We start from the raw sequence: 19,579 nt of genomic DNA, 5'->3' as shown, positions 1-19,579 counted from the left end.
AGTAGTAGTAGTAGTAGTAGTAGTAGTAGTAGTAGTAGTATAAAGGATCACTGGTGTAAGGTATGCGTAGGCGAGCTGCCAAGAGGAGGTCACACAAACACAAAATATTATTGTCTTCCTCTTTATTGGAAGTAGTGAATGGGAGAGAGGTGATACGTTTACTTTGGTGAGAGGCAGGTCGCTGGGCGAGTGTCCCTTCCGGCCCTTGACCCTTGTGTTTCATAGAGTAAACTGCGATCCATTGCCAACCATCTCCTTCCTTCTTCCTCTCCTCCTTTCTCCGTTTCCTCCTACCTCACCTCCACTCTCAGGCTACTTCTCGTATTCCTTTCAACGAGTCCTCTTGCTCCAGCCTTCGTGACTGGAATCGAATCCGGTTGAGATGTCTTGTACTGATGCTTTTGGCATCTCTGGCATTGAATACCCCGGTCTAACTGACAGTTGCGGCGCCAGGGGGTGGCTTGGGTGGGCTTTAGCCTCCCCCAAAAAGTCGCCAGCCCCCCCATTAGCCCCTCCACAACTGAAATGAGCAAATTGAAAATTTAAAACACTCATTGAAATAATTTTATTAAGTGGAATTTTTAATTGCCAGGGCTAAAGATTTGTCAGCCATCAGTGCTAGCCTAATGAGGATAATATATGTGTATTATCATATTACTATTAGCCCCCCAAAAAATTTGCTCAGCCTCCCCTTAGCCTCCCCAACTAAAAATTCCTGGCGCCGTCGCTGACAATTGAGTGTTGCTGGGATGGACATTCTGCAGTTGATTAAGGCTCGTGAAACATAAACTAACATAACATTCCACAGTTGGTTATGGTTCATGTTACATAACCTAACCTAGCCTAGTTAGGGTGAAGAGTCTATAGTTGAGTGTAGTTGGGATGGAGATTCTTCAATTGACCAGTGTAGAGAGAAATTTTATAATTGACCCATTATAAATGTCATGGAACATATAATTTTTACATTCAGGAAATAATACTGAAAAAGTGGAGTAGACTGATACACATTCGGGGAGAGACGAAAACTGTCACGTATTCGCTTTCAAGCAGTGATAATGATGGTCGAAATTAACGTTCTCATTTAACATTATTATCCCCACACAAAATCCACGCTAACGCAGACATTCTTCCCCAAGACTCACTGGAGCCTGCTTTATTTATTCTAAAAGTGTGTATTATTCCATTTTTGTACTTGTTACAACTGAAATGAGCGGAACGTTGTAATAGCAGACTAAATCCCTTTACTATGCTTTTCCTGATATACTTTACATATATATATATATATATATATATATATATATATATATATATATATATATATATATATATATATATATATGTATATATATATACACACATATACATGTATATATATACATATATATATATATATATATATATATATATATATATACATATATATATGTATATATATATATATACATACATATAAATATATGTATGTATACAAATAAAAATATATTTGCATATATATACATATATATATTCTGTATATAGATATATATATATAATAATAATAATAATAATAATAATTCTGTTTTGTCGCCAGTGAAAAAAGTATTCAATTGTACAACTTTATATGAGTTATATCAATATTATCTACCTTGTGCGAACACGTGGAATGATCGATCAGGGTCCGAAGAACGCTATGTAATTCCAACCGAAAGCTTCCGTAGAATAACGTTGAAGACGACACGGAAAGTGAAGGAGGTGGTGCCCGAAAAACATGGTGATTAATTTTTTCTGATTCATCATCGGAAAGGTGAATAATGAAGAAAAAGGTAAGAAATGTATCGGTATTGTGTACCGTAACGGTATAAGTATTGGGGGAGTTTAAAGATAACGTAATCCTTGATTTATATAACTTTGGTTCTTACCGAAACGTGTTTCATCGGTCATACTCAGTATTGTGTTCAATACATTCCATGCACTAACTAATAGGCATGTATGACCAGGATTGCAACTAAGTATTTTCACAAATTGGCAGTGACACGCCTCCTGTATTCGTTAAGTAATTTTTTCTTGCTCGGGAAACCTGTGATACGTGTCCCTTAATCCACATATCGGGGACCTAGCAGCGGGAACAATAAAATCGCAAAATTAGTAAGGACGAATTTTCATCAGCAGAAAAAAAGTCCACAAAGTGCTCTCGAGAAGACGAGAACCAGACTTGACTACGCCTTCACGGTATGGTTCCGCATAAGCGGGAAAACACCAAATTCTGCATAACTAAAAACAGTTTTGAGATTCATTAAAACCACATTAGCAGAACATTTGTACACCCAAACCAAATTTCTATCCACACATGAAAACTAAGTACAGTCTTAATCGAGAGCCCTCAATCCAACCTGTACATTCCATTCCAACACAAACATAACCAAATGAATACTTAAAAAAAATGCAGAATACTTCTAAAAATCGATAAAAACATCACCTGCACAATACATTACAGCCATGCAAAAAGGGGTATTGCGAACTAAGCTCCCTAAAACTCGACACTAAACTACGCCACCAGACTCTTTCAGCCATGCCTAGTATAGTAGAGAAACCCTTCCCATCAGTGGTGTCTGTAGGATTTAAGGGGGGGCGGGGATGGAGGCAAAATTGAAGATATTGTATGTAAATGATTAATGGTGTAAGGTGATATCAAGGTACTTCAAATTGGCTACAGAGGCGTATACATCATCTATCTAGTGGCCAATCTTGTACTTGCTATGTGCCACCTTTTTTGACATGCTGTTTCGGGTGTGCCATATATATCTTGCAACCCACCCCCATGAATACTTGTAGAAATGATAAAAATATTAAGTTTTTACATGTTAGGTAATAAAAAAAGGGAAAATATCTGATAAAGCTGATGAACTTAACTGGCTTTGAGACTTTTTGAGGAGGCAAAGAGGAGAGCAGATGTGAAATGGAGTAAGAGTATGACAGAATTTTGAAAGTAATAAAAAAATGTTTTGGAAACGAATTAAGAGGAAGAGGTGAATAAAGTAGAGAAGAAAAGGTAAAAGGTGCAGATGGAGATAATGGAAGAGAAGGTAGTGAGAGGAAGGTGGGCAGAGTATTTTTGGGAGTTGCTAAATGTGAAGGAAGATAGGGAGGGAAAGGTAGTTGCAGTGGGAAGCACTAAGAAAATGACCATGATGATTGAGGAAAATGGAGGATAAATAAGGAAAGATGAAGTGAAAGCAGCTGTTATGAGAGCAGGTAAGGTACCTGGGTTTGATGGATGCCATGCAGAATGTCTGAAAAAAGGAGGTAGAGTGATGGTGGCTGATGAGGTTATTTAATTTTTAGGAGAGGGCAGAGTGCTGGAGGAGTGACTGTATAGTTCCACTTTACAAGGGAAAAGGGGACAAGAGTGAGTGTAGTAGTTTCAGAGGGGTCAGTTTAAGTGTAGTTGGGAAGGCTTACGGAAGGGTCTTGATTGAGAGGATAAGAAGAGGAACGGAGGGAGTAATTGGTGAGGAACAGTGTGGTTTTAGGACAGGTAGGGGTTGTGTAGATCAGATTTTTGTGGTAAGACAGATATGTGGGAAAGCTATAGGAAAAGGTAAGGATATATTTTGGGCTTTTATGGATCTGGAAAAGGATTGACGGGGTAGACAGGAAAACAATGTGGGAGGTATTGCAGATATATGGGATAGGAGCAAAGCTGTTATGAGCAGTAGAGAGTTTTTATGATAGTAGAGCTTGTGTTAGGATTAGAAATGGAGAGAGTGAGTGGTTCGAGATAAAGGTGGGACTTCGTCAAGGATGTGTTATGTCACCCTGCCTGTTCAATTTATCCATGGATGGGGTGGTGTGAGAGGTAAATGCAAGGGTAGTGGGTCAGGGATGGTTAAAAAAAAATTGAGGGAAGTTGAAGATAAGCCAGTTATTGTTTGCTGACAACAGTGCTTGTAGAAGGATCAGAGGAGGGATTGAGGAAATTAGACAGTTTGGGAAGATGTGTGAAAGAAGGAAGTTGAATATAAATGTGGGTAAAATTAAGGTGATGAGATGTACAAGGGGAGAAAGTGGCAGTAGATTGGAAGTGAGTATTAAGGGAGAGAGACTGGAGGAAGTTGATAGTTTTAGATACTTGGGTGTGAATGTGGCAGGAAAGAGAGGAGTGGAGGTGGAGGTAGAATGTAGATTGAGAGAAGCAAGTAAATGCCTTGGGGGATTAAAAAATGTAACGAGAAATAGACATTTGGTAATGGAGGCTAAGAGGAGATTGTATGAAGTGATTGTGCCAACACCACTGTATGGGGCAGAAACCTGTAACATAAAAGAGGTAGAGAGGAGTTTGAATGGATTTACCTAGTTATATTTTATGGGATGAGAGCTATGCTCGTAGTGACCCACTTTTGTATCTTTCCGCATCCAGTTTGTTCTTAACCCCTTCCATACGGTGCCGCACACGTAGGCGTCATGGGGAGCGAGTGTATTCGCGAGGCTGCCATATCGGCGTCTTGATTATATTTATTGTAGTCGCCCCTCCATAATGACATTCTTTCTAATTCTTTTGTAATCGCATTTTCTATGGTTATCAAAATTCACGGGTGAAGAGAGAACGATCGATATAAGCGGTGACTATATTTTATGATGCGAGTATTATTACGACACGTCGTACGGCTGGCATTGGCTGCTGCCACCGAGATCTAAGTCCATGACGCCTACGTGTGCGGCACCGTATGGAAGGGGTTAAAATCTTGTATAGTTTTGGCACTCACTGTTTCTCTGTGTGGGAAGCTATTCTTTTTCAAATCTCTTCTGTAACTGTCCTTCTTTAGCTTCTCGTGTCTTCTTGTTTCTATTGTCCCATTTTAATAAGTCGTCTCTTATCAAGAACTTCCAACCCTTTCAAAATTCTGTAGATAGTCAACAAATCACCTCTTTCTCTTCTGTTCCAGTGTTGATAGATGTAATTTATCCAATCTTTGTTCGCATGTGAAATTTGAGAATGTAGGTGCCATTTTTGTCACTGCTCTTTGAATTCATTCTAATTTTTTACTAGGTGCTCATAGTGCCGCAGCATACTCCAATTTCGTTCTTATCAATGTAATTAATATTTTCTTTTCCATTTCTTCATCCATGTAGTCGAAGGCCACTTTCATTGATCTTTATAAGCTAAAAGTCTGGGAGGAAAATGAGAGTAGTAATTAGAGATAAATTCTCAAATTGGGAATGAATGAAAAGTGGTGTCCCGCAGGGATCATTACTGGCCCCGATCATGTTTGCCATATACATAAATGACATGGATGAAGGGGTAGTGTTATATGAATTTCTTTGCAGATGATGCAAAAATCCTAAAAGTAAAAACCGAGGAGGATTACAACTCGTTACAACAAGACTTGGACAAGATCTGGAAATGGACTTGAAAGCGGGAAGTGAAATTCAATATCAAGAAATGTAGTATAATGGAATTTGGAAAAAGTAAAAACAGAATATAGAGAGATTATAAAATTGGTGAAGAAGAGGTAAAAAAAAAGTAAACTGAAAAAGACCTTGGAGTGATGATCAGCAAAGACTTGACACCAGATAAGCATATTAATAAAATAGTCGGAGAAACCTACAATTTACCGAGGTTAATAAGTGGCATTTGCCTATTTGGAAGACATACATACATATACATACATATACCAAGGCTTTTTCCCCCTTACAAGGGAGGTAGCCAAAAAGGAAAGGCATAAAATCATTCCCACCCATTCCATCTCTGAATACACTCCACACCCCACCACCCTCCCTCTTATCTTAGTACCTCCTGGATGACTGATCATCCCTGCACCCTGTCCACTGCCCTGGGTCAGAAGCATTGTCACAAGACACAGCACATCCACAGCAAGGCCGCTTCATTAAATCGGCGAACCCCCCCTCTCCATCCCCCCATGCATAAAAGGATAAGACGGGGAGAAATCCCTTCGGGCTGCGTCAAATTTTGCTCACACATACTACCGCCCATTCCACCTTATGCATCACATCATCCATATACAACCATTCTCCATTCACCCCTGTCTTCTGTCCTCTCCCATCCTTCCTCAACAGACATTCCACTCTTCCCCAAAGCCCCCTTCATCCATCATCCACCTCATCCTAAGAAGGCCCCTCATGTTCACTCCCTCCACATCTGCCTTCCATACCTCTTTTACCAGTCTTTCTTCACTCATCCTTTCCATGTGTCCAAACCATCCTAATACTCTTTCATCAACCCTATCTCCCAACTCCCTTTCCACCCCCGTTCTCCTCCTCACCTCCTCATTTCTCACTCTATCCAGCCTAGTAACCCCCATCATACTTCTCAGACACCTCATCTCAAACACATTCAAACTCCTTCTCTCTTCCTCTCTTATGGTCCATGTTTCTGCCCCATACAATGCTGTTGGCACAATCACTCCTTCATACAGTCTCCTCTTAGCATCCATTCCCAAATGTCTATTCCTCATTACAATCTTCAATCCACCAAGGCATTTACTCGCTTCTCTCAATCTACATCCTACCTCCTCCTTCACTCCACCTTTTCCTGCCACATTTGCACCCAAATATCTAAAACTATCCACTTCCTCCAGTCGCTCTCCCTTAATGCTCACTTCCAGTCTACTGGCACTTTCACCCCTTGTACATCTCATCACCTTACTTTTACCCACATTTATCTTAAGCTTTCTTCTATCACATACTCTCCCAAACTGTCACCAACTTCCTCAATCACTCCTCCGATCCTGGTAGAAAAAAAAGTACCGTATTTTTCGGACCATAAGGCGCACCTGTAATTTGCTATTCCCCGTCCTTACATAAGGCGCACCTGACTATAAGGCGCACCTGGTCTCGTTATCGGATAATCATGCATATGTGAGTGCTTTCAGAACTGAACATTTTTGTTGTTGAATGAGAAAAATCGGTTGAGATTTAGCAAAATTACAAAAATAAATGATATATATTTTTTTGGTCAGTGAAATCAGACCACCCCCATGGACGGTCTGCCCTGCCAATACCCCCTAAAAACAACATAAACACGTTACGGGAATTGTGGGGAATTAAACCAACATTAGCAGTTTTATTCCTGGAATTCTCTATTCACTTAAAAACACAGGATTACAAATGAAAGTAAAATTTTAGTTTCGACCATGGGCGCAATATAGTAATAGAAAATTAATTATTAGTTTTTTAAATTATAATATATCAACGTAATATGCAATTTTGTGAGCGGAAATAAAAAACAAAGGTGCTTAAACAGATTTCGCAAGTAATGAAGTCGTGTCGGACGAATGGTACGCCATGTTTATGATAGATGCCGACATCGAAGAAATGTTAGGATGATAAATTCGTCTAACCTAACCTATGTTTAATAAATCATTACCTGCAAATTAAATGTCATCAGGATCGTCCTCGTTGTCATCGTCGTGAGAGACGTTGGCGGGCTTTTCAACCACCCTCTCACCTTGTGGGGTATACAAAGTTCTTGCAGCTTGAAGGAATGCATGTATCTCCCCTCCAAAACATTCCTTCAAGAAAATCTACCTGGCGAGGTACTGTCGGAAGTACCGAGACAAGATGGCGTCCCGATCCTATGCTACCGACTTCGTTCATTAGCATATTTGCTTGTAGCACGGCATTTTTTATTTTCATTTCTGCCCACAAAATTGCATATTACGTTGATGCATTTTAATTTACAAAATTAATAATTAATTTTTTATTGCTATATTGCACCCATGGTCGAAACTAAATACCCAAATGACTACAGTCTGAGTGGAGCGAGACTAGACCAATGCAAAATGGCTGTCTGTGTTGTGGACGCTATCATGTCATAGCCATGATAGCGTGAATGAATGCGATGGCATGGACTCGAAAACTGTCGAAGTTTTCGCAATTTTCTTGTCAAGATACATGCATCTTGGTTATAACTTGGTTGTAACTTTTGCTAGGACTATGCACTGTTGCCGTTGGCAGGCTAGCTACGAAATGTGTCAAAATAGTACGTCACTATCCGAGGCATTTTTTGCACTGAAGCCACACATAAGGCGCACCTCACGATAAGGCGCACCACCCGATTTTGGCCGATTTTAAGGATTTTGCCCGCGCCTTATAGTCCGAAAAATACGGTAACTACACTAAGACCAAAACTAGAGTACACAGCAACACTATGGACACCCAGTACCAAAAAAGAATATAAAAAAAATTAGAAAGAATACAAAGAGCAACAACAAAACTGGCACCAATTCTTTCCAAAATGACATATGAACAAAGACTGTCCAAATTAGAATTACTAACTCTGGAACAAAGAAGGGAAAGAGGAGATCTACTAACTATATAGAATTATGAAGGGAATGGAAATCTTAGATAAGAATGATTTATTGAAATGGGACAATGGAAAAGCAAGAGGACATGAAAAACTAAAAAAAAGATGATTACAGAAGAGATCTGAAAAAAATAGCTTCCCACACAGTGATAGATACTTGGAACAAATTAGACAAAGAAACGGTGTGTGCAAACATTATTCAAGATTTTAAGAAATAACTTGATGCTGAGAGATACAAAGACGGGGCACCACCAGCATTGGTCCCTTCCCGTATAATACAACTAGGTAAATATATGCATATACCAAAGGGTTTCCCCCTTACATGGGAGGTAGCCCCCCCCCCCCAAAAAAAAAAAAGTGGGTGGGTGGTTGTGGCATAAAACTCCCTTCTTCCCTCCCTTCTTCCCTCCCTTTTTTCATGGGACCTCCTGGATGATTGGTCATCCTTGCATCTTGCCCACTGCCCTGGGTCAGAAGCAGTGTCGCAAGACACAGCACATCCATAGCAAGGCTGCTTCATTAAATTGGCGACCTCCCCCCCCCCTCAGTCCCCTCATGCTGAAAAGGAGAAGATGGGGAGAAATCGCTTCAGGCTGCACCAATTTATTTCTCATACTCCCCCACCCCCATCCCCCACCCACTCCCCCATCCCCCATCCCCCACCCACTCCCCCTCGTGGATCACAGCATCCATACATTACCATTCTCCATTCACACCTATCTTCTGTCCTGTCTCATCCTTCCTCAACAGACATTCCTCTCTTTCCCAATGCCAGCCACTATGCACAGTGGCTTCACACACTGGATGGCCCTCTGGCCCCATTTCACCACATGTTTGCTAAGCTGATATGGGTTCTTTGGGCCTAAGGTCCGGGGTTGATTAAAGCCATGAGTGGCTCCAATAAGCTCTGAGACCTTGAAATTTTGTTTAATTTTTGTCAGCCTAGGTTGCAGGACTCCAGATAAATTCCTCAGTAATGGAGGGCAGAGGGGACATGTCAGAGTTCCACAACCACTCAGCAGGGATCTTAGGCTGTCAAGTAAATAACACTATAAACTGTAATTATAGTTACTATTTTTAGCAAAGCAAACCATACTAATTTAATTTTTCTTTGTGGAAGAAAAATCTTGGGGATTCCTTAGTTGTTGTGCTCTATTTAATTGCCATTTATGTGCTGAGGAATGTGAAGGTGGTATTCTAAAGATAAATTTTTATGATTTACATAATCTAATACCATTTGCATAATCACCACATCTAACTCTTGAGAAAGATCAAAGGTTTCAGGTTTAACACTAGTTTGTAATGTGACACTGAAAACAAAACTAGTGATGGTTGATGTTTCTACACTGAAAACAAAACTAGTGATGGTTGATTTTTCAGCCTAAATCCCCAGCCTCATGAACACAACTATTTGGATGCCCAAGCCAACTTGCTTTCTTGCAAGCTGTCAGCCAATGACCATGTACTACAATACCAGCCTGACCACAGACCTGTTTTACAAATATGCTCATGTATTAGTATCTACTTTGCAATTGGACCTTCTGGATCTGGTGATTAAAGAAATTACATGTGGACATAAACTTTCATGTTAAGTAATGATTCATGTAAATTGTATTTACAGATACTTCAGAAGATGTATGGAAGTGGGGACCAACCTAAGGATGGTTTTAGAGACCACTTGTACAGAAACCTTTGTATGGTGTTTGATCACTTAAGTAACAGCATACAAAGTACCTTAGGGTTTTTAGTTGATCATTTAGAAGAGGTAAGTGTAACTAATAGTATATGCAGAGAAGAGAAAAGAGGAGGAGGGAAGAGAGGAAAGATAAGGGAGAAGATATAAGGGAGATTGTATTTCATTGAGGTTGCTGTGTTGCACTTGCAAGAGGCTGATCAAGAGGAAAGCAGAGGGTGGATTAAAGATCCAGACCTCGAATCAAGACACTGCTGACTCCAGGCTGAAAAGCAGTACACAAACCTCCACCTTAACAAGGTGTAGTCACTAGTCACTAAATCAGGCCTAGAAACTGTCATTTCTCTCATCTGCTCCCTACCTACCTATTTTATTGTATTTATACTAGTTTCGTTTTTTTTTGTTTTTTTTTTTTAACAAGGTATGTATTCCTGCACCTCCCCTTCCACTCGTACTAGCTGGATGACAATCCAACCCAGGCCATCAAAATGTCAAAACAACTCCCAAATACATGTTTCACACACAAATGTCTTTTCTTCCACCATAACCACTAGACATCAGCCTTCAGAAGCATATCCATAATTGCATTGCTCACTACTCCAACAAATTGAAAGACAACATGTTGCTCTATGCCAGACCCCTGATATCCATCCCTCTGAATAGTCTGCAACTTGTCCACTGCTCCAGGTCAGAAGCAGTGTTGCAAAACGCAGCATATCCACAGCAAGGCCGCTTCATTTAATTGGTGACCCCCCATCCCTGTGTCCTCTCATGCAGAAAGAGAAGACTGGGAGAAATTCCTTCAGCCTGCATCAAAATATCATTCACACATACTCCCTCACACCATCACCCCCCCCCACTCCCTTCCATGCATTACTGCATCATCCATACACAACCATTCTCCTTTAACCCATGTCTTCTGTCTCCTTCCTCAACAGACATTCCCCTCATTTCCAATGTCCCTTTTACACCATCCATCTCATCCTTGGTTGCCCCCTTGTGTTAACTCCTTCCACCTCTGCCTTCCACACCTTTTACTAATCTTTCTTCACTCATTCTTTTCATGTGTCCAAACCATCCCAATACTCTTATATCAACCCTATCTCCCAACTTCCTTTCCCCCATTCTCCTCACCACCTTATTTCTCACTCTATCCAGCCTAGCAAACCCTATCATACATCTCAGGCACCTCATCTCAAACATTAAAATTCGTGTCTTATGTTCCATGTTTCTGCCCCATACAGTGCTGTTGGCACACTCATTCCTTCATACAATCTCTTCTTAGCATCCATTCCCAAATATCTATTAATCGTTACACTTTAATCCCTCTAAGGTATTTACTTGCTTCTCTCAATCTACATTCTACCTCCACCTCCACTCCTCCCTTTCCTGCCACATTTGCACCCAACTCTCTAGAACAGTGGTTCCCAAACTTTTTTTTTTCAGTTTTACAACTACACGTAATAAGTTTACCTTAATCCAAATGACGGGTACCGCAATGTTTTCTTGATTTTATTTTATTTTATTTTATTCTTTATTTTTTGTCACCCCTCCATTACCCCCGAAATTTTTTTTACCTTCCCCCCAGGGGGTAATTTACCCACAGTTTGGGAACCACTGCTCTAGAACTATCCACTTCCTCCAGTCTCTCTCCATTAATACTTGCCTCCAATTTGCTGCCACATTCTCCCCTTGTACATCTCATCACCTTACTGTTACTCACATTTCTTTAATTTCCTTCTTTTGCACACCGTCCTAATTTCCTTCTTTTGCACACCGTCCCAAACTCAACAACTTCTTTAATCCCTCCTCTGATCCTGCTACAAATGCCATGTTTTCAGGAAATAACAACTGGCTTATCTCTCACTTTTCTCCATTTTCTTTAACCCTCTCCCATCTCCAGCTCATTCCCCTTGCATTTACCTCTTGCATCACCCCATCCATGTATAAATTGAACAGCCAAGGTGACAACGTCCCTGGCAAAGTCTCGCTTTTACCTCAAACCACTCACTCACTCCATTTCTAATTCTAATACAGGCTCTACTACTCATTAAAACTCTTGACCACTCAACAGCTTTCCTCCTATCCCATATATCTGCAATACCTCACACAGTGCCTTCCTGTCTACCCTGTTATAAGCATTTTCCAAATCCATAAATTTCCAAAATCATCCTTTCCTTTTCCTAAGGCTTTCTCATGTCTTACCACAAAAATCTGGTCCATATACCCCTACATGTCTTAAACCTACACTGTTCTTCACCAATTACTCCCTCTGTTCTTCTCCTAATCCACTCAATCAAAACCCTCCCATATGCCTTCCCAACTACACTCTACAAACTTATCACTCTGAAACTACTATGTAGACTCGTACATGTTCCCTTTTTCCTAGTGAAGTGGAACAGTACATGCACTTCTCCAGTCTTCCTGTGCCTCATGATACCCACATAGGTGTCATCATATTCGAGGTGTTAAACAACCTTGCCAGCCAGTCCACCATCACTGTACTTCCCTTATGTAGACACGGTACATGATGCCCATCCAACCCAGGTGCCTTACCTGCTCTTGTCATCTTAACAGCTGCTTTCACCTCATCATTCCCTATTTCCCCTCCATTTTTCTTGCTCATCACTGTCATTTTCTTAGCACTTCCCACTGCAACTACCTTCCCTCCCTATCCTCCTCCACATTGAGCAACTCCCTAAAATATTCTGCCCATCTTACTGCCGTTTCTTCCATGATCATCTCTGTCTGTACTTTTTACTTTTTCTTCACTTGATTTGCCTCCTCTTCCTCTTAATTTCTTTCAAAAACATCTGTATTACTTTCAAAATTGTCATAATTTTACCCCATTTCACATCTATTCCCCTCTTTGCCTCCTTTGTCTTATGCTTACCCCATTTCACATCTATTCCCCTCTTTGCCTCCTTTGTCTTATGCTTACCCCATTTCACATCTATTCCCCTCTTTGCCTCCTTTGTCTTATGCTTTACTTTGCTTTGTACCTCTCATATAATTCTCTCGTTCTGTTTTGTAACTAATCGGTGAATGCTTGCTTCTTCTCTTCTATAACCTTTTTCACTTCCTCATCCCACCACTCACCACCCTTCCTTCTAGTTCCTCCCATCCTCGTTCCACACACCAACTTTGCACACCTTGTGACTCCTTCCTTGAACAATCCTCATTCCTCCACTCCTCAATTTACTCTATCCTTCACTCCCTCCCACTTCTCTCTCAGCTTTTTCTTGTACTCGTTTTCTTTTTCTTTCTCATTTAAGCAGTTTACTCCAAGCACCTCCCTACTTCAGTCCTTCTCTTCTCCATCTATCCTTCACTCTCAACTTATCTTCCAACAAAAAATTATCTGATATTCCCCCACTCTCTCCCCTTAGAACATGTACATCCAAAAATCTTTTATTCTCCTGGTTACCCCTCTGTAGTCCATTAACACCCTATCTACCACCCTTCCATCCACCACCTCCCATGTGTACTTATGCTTTACTTTCTTCCTAAACACTGTATTTGCTATCACCAGCTCTTTCTAGATGCATCACCATCAGCTCTCCATTGCAATTATTTCCTGGAACTCCACACTTCCCAACCACTCTGTCTATTGGTTCATTTCCTACCCTAGCATTAAGATCTCCCAATACCACTACATTGGTATTTCTCCCTAAACCCTCTATGCACTTGTTTAAATATATCCAAAAAGCCTCCCTTTTCCCTACACTCTTCTCGCTACCAGGCCCATATGCACTTACAAAAACCCACATCTCCCTTCCTAGTCCTATCTCTTCATTTCTAGTATAGCTGCCTCTTTTCTCCCTCTTCCTTGCTTCACTCCTGACACCTTCCCAACTACACTCCCAATAAAAACAAACGACAATATTCTAAAACAAAAGCACATGGTAAACTCACTGCTAATAAACATGAGTGGTATTTAAAAAGAAATTTTCTGAGGATGGAGCCTTTATTCTATATATACCAAGAGCTTTTTTTTTTATCTCTTTGTTAGGGAGGTTGCTAAATCGGGTACATGCCTATTTCCACCCATTTCACTCCACCATCCTAATCATCCTTCCCATCTCGGATCCTCAAGGATGTCTAGTCATCCCTGCATCTGCCAACTGCCCTGGGTCAGACGCAATGCAGCAAGACACAGTACATCCACAGCAAAGCCGCATCATTTGATTGGCAACCCCCCTTACTTGTACTTCATCCTTGTCTACAACTGCCAATTACACACATCAGTTACAAGCAAGCACTTAGGTGCTTCAGTTTCTACATGTACCAATGGCTTTTTCCCACTTACAAGGGAGGTAGCCAATGATATACATATTGCAATGATGTATGTGTTGCATTAACACAGCAAACAAAACTAACAACATCGTTTACTCTACCCACATTCACAGAATGCACAACAAATAGGGAAAAACAAATCAAAGATGGACAAGAGGGAGATGTTTCTTAGTGTCCAATTTTATTTTTTATTTCTTGTCTGTTATTTTTTATTTTTTTGTTTTTGTTTTAGAAAGCTGAATAATTTATATTTATATATTTTGCATTCAAATGAAAATGTTCATTTGTGGATGTAGAGGGGATGGTGGTTTGAACCCTGCCACCACTGAGTTGGACCAAGGGCATGGTTCAATAAATTACACACTACAAAGTCTCTGTAAGGGGGGGGGGGACCACCCTAGCCTCCTGATGGGGAATTTTGCATTGTTAAACCAAATAAATTAAGTTGGTTCATTGTGTCTGATGAGAGCATAATTTAATCCATTAATACATTTCTCATTCAAATAGGCTGGCAATCTCGTACAATGGGCACAGGCAGCAGGAACCAATCAAGAATTTCTTCACCGTTATAGGAAAGCTCATGGGCATTCGTGCAGAATGCTTGTATCATCTTGTGAAATTAAGACGTACATGGTGAAGCTTATCCTCGAAGATGCATACTTGGAGGAGGAGCACAGTGGGTATACACAAGAGACAAATAGGACAACAAATGGGCCAACAACATACAAGTCATCTTGGAAGGATGAGCTGAAGAGGAGAATGGGAAAGAGTCTTTCGAAAACTGTAGGTAGCGTGTCAAAAGGTGCTTGTGGTGATGCACGAGATAGTGGAGAAAAAGTGACCAGTGGTGCGTCAGTAAGTTGGAAGAACAGTGTAGATGAAAAGGCTTCAAACTCGTTGATAGAAGGGCATGCCCTAGATCAAAATGAGCAGTTTGGAAGAAAGGAACGGACATTTGGTCTGTCTTCCGTCAATTTGTCCAGTTCAATTAGTAGTGAGCTTGGTGGAAGTACCACAATAAGTGCACCTTCGGGAAAGTCCGTTAGTCCAAGGTTATCCAGAAGTTTTGTTGAGGATATTCAAGCGGCAAGTAGTAATGCTGAAATACAGGCTGTTGAAAAAATATTAAATGAAAAGACTACGACAAAAAAATCAGGATGGATGGAGTTTTATGATCGTAGAGACAAATCTTGCAGAATAAAGGATACAAGTAATAAAATTTCCACTGAACCAGAGGTAATTGTGAGTGATATTTTACAATTTGAGAGGCTCTTGGCAGAAAAAATGCTGGATCTACAGGGGATGACTAAGAGTTTGTCTGCCTCAAAGGAGAGTTTGGATAAAACTATAGGAACAGGAATTCCAACAGACAGTCTTGAAAATGAGAGTTTTGATAATTATGGTAGGCATGACAATCAATCCAGTATGGAAAACGATGAAATTGATGGCGGTGAATGTAGTTGGAAGATTCGTCATTCATCATTTGTGAAAAGCCAAGAGCATGATATAGGACCAGATGGCAACGATTTGGAAGTGGAATACTCGTCAGCAGGACAGTCTGAAGATACTGCGAGAAAGAACATGTTATCAAATAAAATTCCTGTAGTTAAAGTTCCTTTTGGACAGCCTGTTGAAGTGGTAATTGCACACATAGAAGATCCCATGACAGTTTGGCTACAGAAGATGGATTGTAGATTAGAAGATTTTCAAACCAACCTGAAGTTAGTAGCACCTTGGTCATGTCACGGTTTCAACCTGCAATATTGCTGTGTTTAAGGTATTCTTTTTCCCAAATTATTTTATTTTTATTTTTTCAGCGAAGTAATGTCAGACTATAAACCCCTTGTGAAACCACCTGTGATAGGTGATATTGTTGTAGCAACATATTCTTCTGATAAAGCATTCTACAGAGCTAGAATTGTGGCTATTGATGAGCGGTAAGATTAAGAAAGGATGAGAATTGTGATAAAGTGCTCCTATTTATATACATACCTGTAGCCTCTCTAACTCTCTCTCTCTCTCTTTCTCTCTCTTTCTCTCTCTTTCTCTCTCTCTCTCTCTCTCTCTTTCTCTTTCTCTTTCTCTTTCTCTCTTCCCCCCCCCCCCTTATGAGAGGGGTAGTAGAATTGAGCAAACCTCTATTCTCTGTGGGAGAAGAATAGTTGATTCCCCAATCCTCATTACTCTGCCCAATTTAGGGACATTTTGAGAATTTGTGAATGGTGCACAATGTAGCTAGGAGTGAGAAGAAATATCCCAAGGTAGCTAGTCAACTATGCAGATGTGGGGGTTCAAATCTTGCTTGAATGGCCACTTGCAAATTAGTTGCATATTATCACATTGCAAATATTACACAAATACCAATACATTATTGTATACAGAATGAATAATATACAGATATCACTACAAAAATGAAACTATGATATGTAAGAAAAGATTGTGCTTAATATTAAACGTACTACGGAATACACGTAGGAATGTGGTAGTGGCATTCACATCCTGCCATAGGACTCAATGGTGCAGTGGTTAGAGTTCCTGGCCGCCACTACAGTGGTCCTGGTTCAAATCCCTCTCAGGGCTGAAATTATTTCAGTATCGCTGTGTTGCGAGTCGTTACTCCAACTATCATGTGTGGGGAGTTTGGATGCGAGTGTAAGGTCACACCATTACCCATAGATTGGTCCTATATGAGCTTTGAGCTCTCTTCTGGGAGGGAAATAGCTGTTGATCATGAGTCCAGCTCATGATCCAAGAGCTTGAGAAAAGAAAGTCCTGTGAGTGGTACAGGTGGGATTTAAGAATAGAATCAATTGTTGCCTCGAATTTCACGAAGTGCAAAACACACAGCCCCACAATGGCTGGCAACACTCCTTGGAACCTCCCATAGATCTCTGTGAAGAAACTTTGGACTGTTGTCTTCTGTGTTATGTTATCAGTGTGGGACAATTTCTATGTCACAGGCTCCCCTTCCCTCCCTCTCCCCTTCCCCTCCCTCTCTCCTTCCCCTCCCTCTCTCCTTCCCCTCCCTCTCCCTCCCCTCCCCCTTTCTCCCCCTCCCCCTTTCTCCCCCTCCCCCTTTCTCCCCCTCCCCCTTTCTCCCCCTCCCCCTTTCTCCCCCTCCCCCTTTCTCCCCCTCCCCCTTTCTCCCCCTCCCCCTTTCTCCCCCTCCCCCTTTCTCCCCCTCCCCCTTTCTCCCCCTTTCTCCCCTCTCCCCCTTTCTCCCCTCTCCCCCTTTCTCCCCTCCCCCCTTTCTCCCCTCCCCCCTTTCTCCCCTCTCCCCCTTTCTCCCCCTCTCCCCCTTTCTCCCCCTCTCCCCCTTTCTCCCCCTCTCCCCCTTTCTCTCCCTCTCCCCTTTTCTCTCCCTCTCCCCTTTTCTCTCCCTTTCCCCTTTCTCTCCCTCTCCCCTTTCTCCCCTCTCCTCTTTCTCCCCTCTCCCCTCTCCCCCTTTCTCCCCCTCTCCCCCCTCTCCCCCTTTCTCCCCTTTCTCCCCCTTTCTCCCCCTTTCTCCCCCTTTCTCCCCCTTTCTCCCCTTTCTCCCCTTTCTCCCCTTTCTCCCCTTTCTCCCCTTTCTCCCCTTTCTCCCCTTTCTCCCCTTTCTCCCCTTTCTCCCCTTTCTCCCCTTTCTCCCCTTTCTCCCCTTTCTCCCCTTTCTCCCCTTTCTCCCCATTCTCTCCTCTCTCCCCTTTCTCCCCTTTCTCTCCATTCCCCCCTTTCTCCCCTTTCCCCCCGTTCTCCCCTTTCCCCCCGTTCTCTCCTTTCCCCCCGTTCTCTCCTTTCCCCCCGTTCTCTCCTTTCCCCCCCTTCTCTCCTTTCCCCCCCTTCTCTCCTTTCCCCCCCTTCTCTCCTTTCCCCCCCTTCTCCCCCTTTCCCCCATTCTCCCCTTTCCCCCATTCTCCCCCCCTCCCCCATTCTCCCCCTTCCCCCATTCTCCCCCTCCCCCATTCTCCCCCTCCCCCATTCTCCCCCTCCCCTCCCCCATTCTGCCCCCTCCCCCTTTCTCCCCTCTCCCCCTTTCTCCCCCTCCCCCTTTCTCCCTCTCCCCCTTTCTCCCCCTCTCCCCCTTCTCCCCCCTCTCACCCCTCTCACCCTTCTCCCCCCTCTCCCCCCCCCCTCTCCCCCTCCCCCGTTCTCCCCCTCTCCCTTTCTCCCCCTCTCCCCCTCCCCCTTTCTCCCCCTCCCTTTCTCCCCCTCCCTTTCTCCCCCTCTCCCCCTCCCTTTCTCCCCCTCTCCCCCTCCACCTTTATCCCCTCTCCCCTCCCCCTTTCTCCCCCTCCCCTTCCCCTTTCTCCCCCTCCCACCTTCCCCTTTCTCCCCCTCCCTTCCCCTTTCTCCCCCTCCCACCTTCCCCTTTCTCCCCCTCCCTCTCCCCCTCCCCCTTTCTCCCCCTTTCTCCCCCTCCCCTTTCTCCCCCTCCCCCTTTCTCCCCCTCCCCCTTTCTCCCCCTCTCTCCCCTCTCTCCCCCCTCCCCCTTTCTCCCCCTCCCCCCCTCCCCCCCCCCCCTCCCCCTTTCTCCCCCTCCCCCTTACTCCCCCTCTCCCCCTCCCCCCCCCTCTCCCCCTCTCCCTTTCTCCCCCTCTCCCCCTCCCCCTCTCCCCCGTCTCCCCCTCTCCCCCTCCTCCTTTCTCCCCCTCCCCCTTTCTCCCCCTCCCCCTTTCTCCCCCTCCCCCTTTCTCCCCCTCCCCCTTTCTCCCCCTCTCCCCCTCCCCCTTTCTCCCCCTCCCCTCCCCCTCCCCCTCTCCCCCTCCCCCTTTCTCCCCCTTTCTCCCCCTCCCCCTTTCTCCCCCTCTCCCCCCCCCCCCTCCCCCTCTCACCCCTCCCCCTTTCTCCCCCTCTCCCCCTCCTCTCCCCCTCCCCCTTTCTCCCCTTTCCCCCTTTCTCCCCCTTTCCCCCTTTCTCCCCCTTTCCCCCTTCCCCCCTTTCTCCCCCTTTCCCCCCTTTCCCCCCTTCCCCCTTTCTCCCCCTTCCCCCCTTTCTCCCCCTTTCCCCCCTTTCTCTCCCTTTCTCCCCTTTCTCCCCCTTTCTCCCCCTTTCTCCCCCTCTCCCACTCTCTCCCTCCCCTTCCCCTCTCTCCCCCCTCTCCCCCTTTCTCCCCCTCTCCCCCTTTCTCCCCCTCTCCCCCTCTCCCCCTTTCTCCCCCTCTCCCCCTTTCTCCCCCTTTCTCCCCCTCTCCCCCTCCCCCTTTCTCCCCCTCTCCCCCTTTCTCCCCCTCTCCCCCTTTCTCCCCCTCTCCCTCTCTCTCCCCCTCTCCCTCTCTCTCCCCCTTCACTGTGTGACATTTTTCTGGAACT

At 43.5% G+C, this 19,579-nt stretch overlaps 1 protein-coding gene across 1 annotated transcript in view; it reads left to right on the top strand.

Annotated features, from left to right (window-relative positions):
• Positions 1–1,677: 1,677 nt before the first annotated feature.
• Positions 1,678–19,579, top strand: part of LOC143024902 (uncharacterized) — a 71,050-nt gene continuing 53,148 nt past the window's right edge. The window contains exons 1-4 of the mRNA XM_076184325.1: positions 1,678–1,802; positions 9,924–10,067; positions 14,799–16,012; positions 16,109–16,228. Of these exons, the coding sequence (XP_076040440.1) occupies positions 1,791–1,802; positions 9,924–10,067; positions 14,799–16,012; positions 16,109–16,228 (1,490 nt within the window). The 5' untranslated portion in view covers positions 1,678–1,790. The remainder of the gene's footprint in view (positions 1,803–9,923; positions 10,068–14,798; positions 16,013–16,108; positions 16,229–19,579) is intronic.

This window comes from Oratosquilla oratoria, chromosome 4 (genome assembly GCF_046742065.1).
Source record: "Oratosquilla oratoria isolate Oo_2021 chromosome 4, ASM4674206v1, whole genome shotgun sequence".
In the NCBI taxonomy this organism is placed as follows: domain Eukaryota; kingdom Metazoa; phylum Arthropoda; class Malacostraca; order Stomatopoda; family Squillidae; genus Oratosquilla; species Oratosquilla oratoria.
This window is presented reverse-complemented; position numbering and strand designations above follow the sequence as displayed.